General features: G+C 42.1%; 1 protein-coding gene across 1 annotated transcript in view; it reads left to right on the top strand.

The window, feature by feature from the left end:
• FYTTD1 (forty-two-three domain containing 1) overlaps nt 1-11393 on the top strand; it is a 31785-nt gene that overhangs the window by 827 nt on the left and 19565 nt on the right. Inside the window, exons 2-3 of the mRNA XM_011961161.1 lie at nt 6016-6180; nt 6435-6566. Coding sequence (XP_011816551.1) covers nt 6156-6180; nt 6435-6566 — 157 coding nt within the window. The 5' untranslated portion in view covers nt 6016-6155. The remainder of the gene's footprint in view (nt 1-6015; nt 6181-6434; nt 6567-11393) is intronic.

Below are 11393 nucleotides of genomic sequence, written 5' to 3'. Positions count from 1 at the left end.
CCCGAAGGTTCGGAGGGTCGCGGGGGGCGTCTCTTCTCCCCCGAGGGGCTACGGCTCGCCGCCCGCCGGCTCTTTGTGAGGACGGGTCCGCGGGTTTCCCCGGAGCGCGTTCGCGGTGGGCGTTATCGGGGAGCCAGGGGAATGGTCCGACCGACCGTGCCCTCGGAAGAAAGACCTGTGAGAGCCCGGCCGGGCTGCGATCGGTTGAACCAGGGCTTCCGGAGCTTTCCCTGGTCGCCGGGCGTTCCAGGCCGGCGCTGGCCCTGGCTGCCGGGAGCGACTCTCGGGGCCACCTCCGGCGGCGGCCCCGGAGCGTGTGTCAGAAAGGAAGCGGCGCTCGGCCGCCTGCGGGATGTTGTTGTGTATTGAGCGCTGCTAGAAAAGCACAGTCTCCCTCTCCAGGCCTCAGAGATAGCTCGTGGGGGAAATGCAGAGATCTTTGAAGGAGAGAAGCCAGGTCAAGCGTGGGGCTCTTGAGCGTATCTCAGGGCTGGCGTGGTTTCTTGTCGATTATATAAAAACAGGGGGTTGTTGATTCCTTTAAAATTCAGCCCTAACGCTACCCAGGCACCAGCCGCTGTGGTCAGCTTAGCTGGGCTACAAGTACGGACATTTCTGTCGGGATTCGGTGGCGTTGGGTGTAAGTCAGCTCTGCCAGCTCTTCGGCCGGCAGCTTTTCGGCTATTTGAAAAGTACCTGACTAGTGGATTCCGAGGCGTACCGTTTCCCAGGATGGTCTTTGGGGTACCCAATAACCGTCTGGGAAACGTCTTTCGGTTGTCATTTCTTCCCATTTGTCTTGTGTGTCTTTTGTTGTGGTTTATCTGGTGGAACATTTTTGGTTCCAGGTGAGATGAGAACTATTGGTTTCTAGGATTGCCACAGTCAATATGTGAATTTAAGCAAATGATCAGAAATAATAGGTTTGGCCTCAAGTCTTGCCTTGCTGCTGGTTAGTAGTGAGCTTGTAAGAAACGAGAAAGCCGGGGCTGAGCGCGGTGACTCAAGCCTGCAACCCCAGCCCTTTGAAGGCGGAGGCGGGCAGATGGCTTGAGTCCAGGAGTTTGAGACCAGCCCGGGCAACAAGGTGAAATCCCGTGTCTACTAAAAATACTAAAATTAGCCGGGCGTGGTGGCCGCGTGCCCGTAATCCCAGCTAAGGCATGAGAATAGCTGGAACCCGTGGGCGTGGGTTGCAATGAGCCGAGTTTGCGCCACTACGCCCTACCCTGGGCTGTAGAGAGAGACCCTGTCCGCCCCCCCCCCCCCAAAATGAGAAACCTTTTGAGGTAAGGCCAAGAAATAATGTAATAATGAATATTTATATATTTATTGAGTGCCTACTACCTACCAGGTCCTGTACTAAGCATTTTATGCATTAACTCAGTTTATCCCCATAATAACTCTGTGAGGATTGTACTTCTAGCAGAAGATCGAGAGCATGGAACCCAGAACCACACTGTCTCAGTTCAGGTCCTGGACTAAGCATTAAATTAAATTAATTAATTAATTATTTGAGACGGAGTCTCGCTCTGTTGCCCAGATTGGATTGCAGTGCTGTGATCTCGGCTCACTGCAACCTCCGCCTCTCGGGTTCCAGCGGTTCTTCTGCTTCAGCTTCCTGAGTAGCTGGGATTACAGGCGCCCACCACCACTGATGGCCGGCTGATTTTCCTATTTTTAGTAGAGAGAGGGTTTCACCATGTTGGCCAAGCTGGTCTCTAACTCCTGACCTCAGGTGATCTGCCCACCTCGGCTTCCCCTACAGGCGTGAGCCACCGCACCTGGCCAGCATTTTGTATGTTAACTCAGTTTATCCTTATGATAAGTCTGGAAGGGTTGTACTCCTAGTGATTGACAGCGTGGAATCCAGATCCACATTGTCTCAGTTCAGGTCCTGCCTCTGCCGCTCTGTAGCCATGTAACTGTGGGCAGATGATTTCCCAGTGCCTCATCTGTAGAAAGGTGATAGTAATTAGTATTTATCACATAGGGTTGCTGAAAACATTGAACGAGTCAGAAGGCATATGTGAACTGCTTAGAACAGGACCTGGTATATAGCACTGTATTTTTCTACATACACTATATATATGTGTGTGTGTGTCTGTATATATGCCTTTTTCTACATACACTATATATGTGTGTCTGTATGTATGGCTTTATTTTATTTTATTTTATTTTACTTTTTATTTTTTTTTGAGACGGAGTCTCGCTCTGTTGCCCAGGCTGGAGTGCAGTGGCCGGATCTCAGCTCACTGCAAGCTCTGCCTCCCGGGTTCACGCCATTCTCCTGCCTCAGCCTCCCGAGTAGCTGGGACTACAGGCGCCCGCCACCTCGCCCGGCTAGTTTTTTGTATTTTTTAGTAGAGACGGGGTTTCACCATGTTAGCCAGGATGGTCTCGATCTCCTGACCTCGTGATCCGCCCGTCTCGGCCTCCCAAAGTGCTGGGATTACAGGCTTGAGCCACCGCGCCCGGCCTTGGCTTTATTTTTATACATATGCTGTATATATGGATATGTCTATGTAGGCCTTTATTTTTCCACATACACTATGTATATGTGTGTGTGTATATATGGCTTTATTTTTATACATACACTGTATATATGTGTGTATGTCTGTATATATGGCTTTATTTTTATATATACATTATGTATATGTGTATGTCTATATAGGCCTTTGTTATTTTTATGCTATACTATATATGCGTGTATGTCTGTATATATGGCTTTGTTATTTTTATACATACACTATATATGTGTGTATGTCTGTATATATGCCTTTGTTATTTTTATACATACACTTTATATGTGTGTATGTCTGTATATATGTCTTTGTTATTTTTATACATACACTTTATATATGTGTGTATGTCTGTATATATGCCTTTGTTATTTTTATGCTATATGTATGTGTGCATGTCTGTATATATGGCTTTGTTATTTTTATACTACACTATATATGTGTGTGTGTCTGTATATGGCTTTATTTTTATACACACGCTATATATGAGTGTATGTCTATATATGGCTTTGTTATTTTTATACACACACTATATATATGTGTATGTATATATGCCTTTGTTATTTGTTGTTATTTCCATTTTATAGAAATCTGAGGCACAGAGAAATTAAGTAACTTGCTTGAAGTCATACGAGGTAGTTAAGTGGTAGTGCCAGGATTTCAGTCTGGTTCTAGAGTCTCAAACTGTTTTTATACTTAGATTTCTTAAGTTTCTGCGTTTCCTGTTTGCTTTTTTGTATGTGTTTTGTTTGATGATTAGTACGTTCAAGTGAAGAAAATTGGGGGGTAGTTCCCTTGGAGGTAGCAATGAAGTGCTGTGGAGAGCTGAAACAGCTTGATCTCTTTCTTTCCCCCAGGAACATACAGCAATCTCTCTATTGCGTTTTAGTGAGAGTTTTACAGAAATGGGGTGAAGAGATGATCGTCTATCTTAGACAGTTATTATGCTTTGTGAATGTTTAATCTTACCAGGTTTGCAGAGGTTTTAGAACCTGATTTTTTTGTTTTAAATCATGGCTTTGCCAGGTGTATATGAATTTCATATAGAGTACCGAGTTTACCAATAGCTGCCCTCATGGTTCAATTTCTTAATTTGAAAATGGGTGTTATGATGATACTTGTTTCATAGGATTGTTGTGAATTAAATGAATACATGTCAGAACTGTTGGTACTAACATTGCTAATGCCTGTACTGTAGTACTTACTACCACCACTACTGCTGCTGCTATTACTATTACCATGTATATTACCCTAGTGCTAGGGGAGAAACTTAAAATAGCCCATTGTAAGGAATTTTTTAAAAAAAATTCTGATACCTATGTATCTATTTGTTGGGCAGGAGAAAGCCATTTTCTTTTTTTAGATTGAGAGAAGCCCCTCGGCCATGGTAGCTCATTTGACTTATTTGAAGATATAGGTAGTAAAATGTTGAAATGTGAAATGTAATTTTGTGTTTAATATGCTCTGCTACTTCTGATTTTTGGTTACATTTAGACTTTATACGCTGTATTTTATTTTATTTATTTATTTTTTCAGACGGAGTCATGGTCTGTCGCCCAGGCTGGAGTGCAGTGGCCGGATCTCAGCTCACTGCAAGCTCCGCCTCCCGGGTTCACGCCATTCTCTTGCCTCAGCCTCCTGAGTAGCTGGGACTACAAGCACCCGCCACCACGCCTGGCTAATTTTTTGTATTTTTTTAGCAGACACGGGGTTTCACTGTGTTAGCCAGGATGTTCTCAATCTCCTGACCTCGTGATCCGCCCACAGCCTCCCAGAGTGCTGGGATTACAGGCGTGAGCCACCGCGCCTGGCCCATATGCTGTATTTTGAGATTAACTTTGTTAGTCAGCATTGTACTTTGCCTCTTTTTTTTTAATGCTCCCCAGACCAAATTCATTTTTTTTGATTTACTCTCAAGGCTTGAGATTTTAGAATTTTGATGAAGAGTAAGTAGCACTTTGTTAAAGGAAAGCAGTGTCTCATAAAGAGTGTCTTCCTAAGTATTCGCTTGATGCTTGTTGAGATGCGTGTTTATATATCTGATGTTCATGAGACCTTTTAATTTTTTACAAAAGTTTTTGAGTGCCCTTAATTTTGATGAACTATGAACTCTTTCGCAGTTGGACATTAATTTTAAGAAGACAACTAAATACTTTGGGGAGATTTGAGATATTTTGTGTGAATATTTGAGTGTAATTAAGAGTCTTAAAGATTAGAGATGGGTTAGGTAGAACAGTAATATATTACAAAGGACCTTCAAGTTATATTTCCTTCTCTGACTTCTGGAAAGACTAATTATAGTGACAAAACAATTTGAGTTTAATTAGTTTTGTAGAGTTTTATTAAGAAGTTGTTGACTGTATGCAATTTATTTGTTTTATTTGCTTTCTCAATTATCAAATAATACTGAAATTAGGACTGTGGAGAAAATGTTTGTGTGTGTGTATGTATGTGTGTGTATATATATAATATATATATATATGTATTTTTTTTTTTTTTTTTGAGAGACAGTCTTGCTCTGTTGCCTAGGCTGGAGTGCGGTGGCATGACCGTGGCTCACTGCAGCCTGGAGCGCTTGAGCTCAAGGAATTCTCCCGCCTCAGCCTCCCGAGTAGCTGGGGCACGCACCACTGAGTACCGAGTACCACGGGCACGCACCACCATGCCTGGCTAATTTTTGAAAATTATCTGTGGAGATGAGGTTTTGCTGTGTTGCCCAGGTTGGTCTTGAACTCTTGGGCTGAAGCAGTCTCCCATCTCACCTCCCAAAGTGCTGGGATTGCAGGCATGTGCCACTGTGCCCAGCTGGATATTTCTTAAAGGAGTATGTTTGGCTTCTAGTAACCTCTTTTAACAGATATAAATGGGAATCTGGAGTACATTTAATTTTCTAGTCTTCGGCTTGTTCTGTTGTGGTATTTTTGTTTGTGAATTACCTTAGGGCAGTTTGGTAGTGTGTTTGGAAGTAACGAGGCTCAGATCCGTGTAGAAAGAAAAATAAGGTAACCTTGAAGTACTTTGCTAGAGGTGAGCCATTAGTATTTTTTTGTACTATACCTTTATTATGGCACTTGTTTAATTTTGTATTTGTTATTTGCATGTGTTTCCATCAGTACTTTTAAACTTACTTAGAAAAGGGGCCATATTTTACTTTTGTTTCAGTTACAGCACAACCTGACACATATATTCACTGCATGTGGTATATGCTCAATAAATATTGGCTGAATTTCAGCATTTAGTATTTTAGTTGAATGGTTTAATTTTTGATTACCTACATATTGGAAGGTGGTCATCTTTTTTTTCCTTTTTTTTGATGGAGTCTCCCTCCGTCACCCAGGCTGGAGTGCAGTAGTGCGATCTTGGCTCACTGCAACCTCCACTTCCTGAGTTCAACCAGTTCTCCTGCCTCAGCCTCCCGAGTAGCTGGGATTATAGACGCACGCCACCATACCTGGCTATTTGTGTGTGTGTGTGTGTGTGTGTGTGTTTTTAGTAGAGACAGGGTTTCACCATGTTGGTCGGGCCAGTCCCGAACTCCTGACCTCAGATGATCCTCCCACCTCAGCGTCCCGAAGTGCTGGGATTATAGGCGTGAGCCACTGTGCCCAGCCAGAAGGGGGTCATCTTTACAAAATGGAGGCTTCTGTCATTATGGAAAGTAAGTAGGAATAACTTTTGTAAACAGGCTTCTGCTTAGATTCATCAGGTAAAGAAATACTATGGCTCATAGCACTCACTCTTCATTCATTGGTAGATCTGCTTTGGGCTATTGAAAAATGGCTGATTCCTCTTATGGAAGTGCTTTCAAAGTAGAAGAGAAGTTAGGAACGTAGGAAATCTATCAGCTGGAAAATGAAACTGAGTAACTGAGTTAAGTTAAAATGAAAATCATTGGCATTTCCTCTATCATAGATGAGATCATCAAGTTGAACCGAAAGGAAGGGAAGAAGCAGAATTTTCCAAGACTAAATAGAAGACTCCTCCAGCAAAGTGGTGCCCGGCAATTCAGGATGGGAGTGCGATGGGGAATCCAGCAGAATTCTGGTGAGTTTTGAAAGGAAGCTGTAATGAAAAGCTGGTCTTTGTGTGTTCGGAGTGTGCTGTCTTGAGCGTATGCTTCATGTGGAGGAAATGCATCAGTACTCTGTGTTTTGTGTTTCCTCTATGCCTAGGTTTTTGTTTAGATCTAAAACCTGGTAAAAATTTCAGTAGCCTTCAATAGGCATAACACTGTTTCTTAAACATTTTAAGTCATTTAAAAGTAACTTCAGTTTATACATAGTCTAAATTATATTCAGAGTTTAGAATTGCAAAGGATCTTATAAATCATGAGCTCCTATCTCCATCCAAGTGAGATGTTCCTTTACTAGTCTGCCTAATGGATGACTAACTCCAGCTTAAATAGATTCAGCGAAAGAGCATACTACCTCACAAGCATGAGCCACTGTGCTTGGCCTCTTAATTTGAATTAAAGCATGCCTGGCACTTCAGTAAAGTTATAAAAAGCAAATTCTCTTTTGTATATGAGAACTCTTTAATTATGTGGAGACTACTATTACATTCTGCGTAGAAAATGACCTTCAGACTCCTTATCTTATCATCCAAGAACTTTAGGATTTGTTGAATCTTAATGCTTTAGATATAATGTGGAACTCTATACATTTAGTTATTTTTGACAGTCTGGAAGCTTATTTATTTGTATTTATGTTATTTATAACCATTATATATTACCATTATATATATAATCATTTTTGTATTTATATTATTTATAACCATCTCGACTGTAGGCCGTAATTGAACACTAATATATACGGCTTGTTAACTTCTTTATCAGCAATATCAGAATTTTAGAATAAATCTTTGTTCAAATAAAAGAACTAAACCTTTTTCAGATATGTAAAAATATGTTTGACAAACTAACTTCCAAATTGATTTTTATTCTGTATGTTGAAAAACATAAAAATAATCTCCAGTAGGTTGAACATAATTCTGTGTTTACAGCTAATATCCCATTATATCCTTCAAATATGTATAACTGAAGCCTAGCACAGTGGTTCATGCCTGTAATCCCAGAAATTTGGGAGGATCAGTTGAATCCAGGAATCTGAGACCAGCTTGGGCAACGCAGGGAGACCTGTCTCTACAAAAAATTTTAAAAATTAGCCAGGTGTGGTGGTACCTCCTTCTGGTCCCAGCCACTTGGGAGGCTGAGGTGGGAAGATGGCTTGAGCCTGGGAGATCAAGGCCACAGTGAGCCACAATGGCACCACAGATGTTCTTCAGTGGTAGAGTGTAGAGTGTTCTTCAGTGGTAGAATGTATAGAGTTCTTCAGTGGTAGAGTGTATAGAGTTGTTCTTCAGTGGTAGAATGTATAGAGTTGTTCTTCAGTGGTAAAATGTATAGAGTGTTCTTCAGTGGTAGAATGTATAGAGTTCTCAAAATGTCATCAGGGACCCTCGGGGATCCCTAAGACATGGGGGATCCACAAGATCAAAACTAATTTGATATTAATACTAAGGCATTAATTGTATTTTCACTCTTGCTCTCTCAGAAATGTACAGTAGGCTTTTCTGGAGTCTACACGATATCTGATAATTAAAGTAGATTGAATGCAAAAGCAGGATCTTAGTTCAGTGGGCCATAACGGAGTACTGTAGACTAGGTAGCTTATAAACAACAGAAGTTTATATTGCACAGTTTTGGAGATTAGCAGTTCAAGGTCAGGATGTCAGCAAGGTCAGATTCTGGTGAGGGTTCTCTTCCAGGTTGCAGACTTTGGACTTCTTGTGGTATCCTTGTGTGGCAGAAAGAAGGCTAGAGAGCTCTCCAGGGTCACTTTTGTAAGGACACTAATCCCATTCACGATGGCTCCATCCTCATGACTTTACCTCCCGAAGTCCTCACCTGTTAATACCATCATATTAAGTGTTAGTACTTCAACATGTGAATTTTGGATAACTACAAACATTCAGTCCTTAACAAGCAGTTGTGAGAATCTGGTTGTCTTCTATTAAGGCAAACACCAAAGAGATCCAAAAACAACAACACTTTTCTTACTAAATATTTTTGTTTGTTTTAGAAAATAAAAATAACTAGGCCAGGCACAGTGGCTCAGCCTGTAATCCCAGCACTTTGGGAGGCCGAGGCAGGTGGATCATGAGATCAGGAGATCGAGACCGTGAAACCTGTCTCTACTAAAAATACAAAAAATTAGCCAGGTGTGGTGGTGGGCACCTGTAGTCCCAGCTACTCGAGAGGCTGAGGCAGGGGAAAGGCGTGAACCCAGGAGGTGGAGCTTGCAGTGAGCTGAGATTGCAGCCACTGCACTCTAACCTGAGAGACAGAGCAAGACTCTGTCTCCAAAAACACACACACACACACACAGAAAAACAAAAAACTAATGGATACCAGGCTTAATACCTCAGTGATGGAATAATCTGTACAGCAAACCCCTGTGATACATGTTTATGTATGTAACAAACCTGCACATCCTGCACATGTACCCCAACCTTAAAATAAAAGTTAAAATTTGTTATTTTTTATTTAAAAAGAGATGTGTATCCTATGTGTAATGAGTTTATTATTATTAAGTGAAATGGTTTTTAACTATCTTATTAATAGTTTTTATTATGGCCGGGTGTGGTGGCTCACCCCTGTAATCCCAGCACTTTGGGAGCCCGAGGTGGGTGGATCACCTGAAGTCAGGAGTTTGAGACCAGCCTGACCAACATGGTGAAACCTCGTCTCTAGTAAAAATACAACAGTTAGCCGGGTGTGGTGGCGCATACCTGTAATCCCAGCTCCTCAGGAGGCTGAGGCAGGAGAATTGCTTGAACTGGGGAGGCGGAGGTTGCAGTGAGCTGAGATCATGCCATTGCACTCCAGCCTGGGCGACAGAGTGAGACTCTTGTCTAAAAAAAAAAAAAAAAAAAAGGTTTTATTTTAATTGCAGTAAATATAACCCACAGAATCAAAAACTTTGGAGTCCTCAATTTTTAAGCATATGAAGAGGTTCGTGCTTGTAATCCCAGCACTTTGGGAGGCCAAAGCAGGAGGATTGCTTAAGCCAAGGACTTCAGGACCAGCGTGGGCGACATAGGGAGACCCCGTCTCTACAAAAAAAAAAGAAAGGTGTAAAGAGGTACCGAGACTGAAAGTTTGAGAATGCTGTTCTTATTAGAAGTAGAAGAGATGGTAATATTTGTATGTTGCTTTGGAAAGGAGCCAGTAATATGATTACATATACCCTAGGAGGTGACAGTTCCCAGAAAATCCCTCAAATCTTTATTTAGACGGTAAGGCTCCTGAAATTATTGAGGCATATGATGTATGTGGAAAGAAATTCAGGAATAGATTAGTCTTGGGATTTAAAAGAAAGATGAAAATGTCTTTCTCTAGTTTTAGTTGTTACCAATTGTAGTTGCACCTGTGAAGCTTTGTGAAATAGATGCTCTGGCTGTACTTTATTTCTACTGAACCGGAACCTGTACAGGTAGGGCTTGGGGAACCTTTTTTAAGCTTCATGGATGGTTCTGATACCTAACTAGTATTAAACTACTGCTTTGGTGGAGCTGAAAATGAAGAAAGGTCTTCATAAAGGGTGGTAGTTGAAGTACATTGAGAATGTGGGTGCTCTGGAATGCTGCAGAGAGGCTAAATGAATGAAAACTAAGAAAAGACTGTTGCATTAGATGATGTCTTTAGTACCCCTTCGTAGTGCTTTTTAGAATATAAGACAGACAGCATAAGAGGGGAGATAATTGGAGCAGTATGTATAGATCTTTCTTGCTTTATGTAATGTGACAATGAAAGGGTGAAATATACAATCATTGCTAAAACATACAGCTAATGAAGTTTGTTCAAAGGTGGAAAGGTGGGAGAACGAATCATATAGGCCTGATTAGAAAGTAGAGGAGGAGGTCAGGCGCCATGGCTCATGCCAGTAATCCCAGCACTTTGGGAAGCCGAGGTGGGTGGATCACGAGGTCAGGAGTTCAAGACCAGCCTGGCCAACATAGTGAAACCCTATCTCTACTAAAAATACAAAAATTAGCTGGGCGTGGTGGCAGCGCCTGTAGTCCCAGCTACTTGGGATGCTGAGGCAGGAGAATTTCTTGAACCTGGGAGGCGGAGCTTGCAGTGAGCTGAGATCTGGCCACTGCACTCCAGCCTGGATGACAGAGCGAGATTCCATCTCAAAAAAAAACAAACAAAAAAAAAGGCAACGCCATGGATAAGAGAAAAAAAAAGATAGTGGAAAGATTAATGAGTATGGGAACAGTGTCCTGTACTATCAATAGAAATAGCACCAAGGGATAGAGATCTATTCCATATTTGTTTATTTTATTTTTATTTATTTTTTGTTTTTTTGAGATGGAGTCTTGCGCCATCGCCCAGGCTGGAGTGTGGTAGTGCGATCTTGGCTCACTGCAACCTCCGCCTCCCGGGTTCAAGCGATTCTCATGCCTCAGCCTCCGGAGTAGCTGGGATTACAGGCGCCCGCCACCATGCCTGGCAGCTGATTTTTGTATTTCTAGTAGAGATGAGGTTTCACCATGTTGGCCAGGCTGGTCTCGAACTCCTGACCTCAAATGATCCACCTGCCTCAGCCTCACTAAGTGTTGGAAATACAGGTGTGAGCCGCGGTACCCAACCTTATTTCATACTTAAGATCTTGTTTTAATCCATTTGATTGCTATTTATGAGAGACTCTTGTCAGTCTCATCTAGTCCTGAAATTTCGGTATAATAATGGGTTCCTCGGCTGGGTGCGGTGGCTCAAGCCTATAATCCCAGCACTTTGGGAGGCCGAGACGGGTGGATCACGAGGTCAGGAGATCAAGACCATCCTGGCTAACACGGTGAAACCCC

This window comes from Colobus angolensis, unplaced genomic scaffold (genome assembly GCF_000951035.1).
Source record: "Colobus angolensis palliatus isolate OR3802 unplaced genomic scaffold, Cang.pa_1.0 Scaffold54, whole genome shotgun sequence".
In the NCBI taxonomy this organism is placed as follows: Eukaryota; Metazoa; Chordata; class Mammalia; order Primates; family Cercopithecidae; genus Colobus; species Colobus angolensis.
The sequence above is the reverse complement of the archived record's forward strand: the minus strand, read 5'-3'. Positions and strand labels throughout refer to the sequence as shown.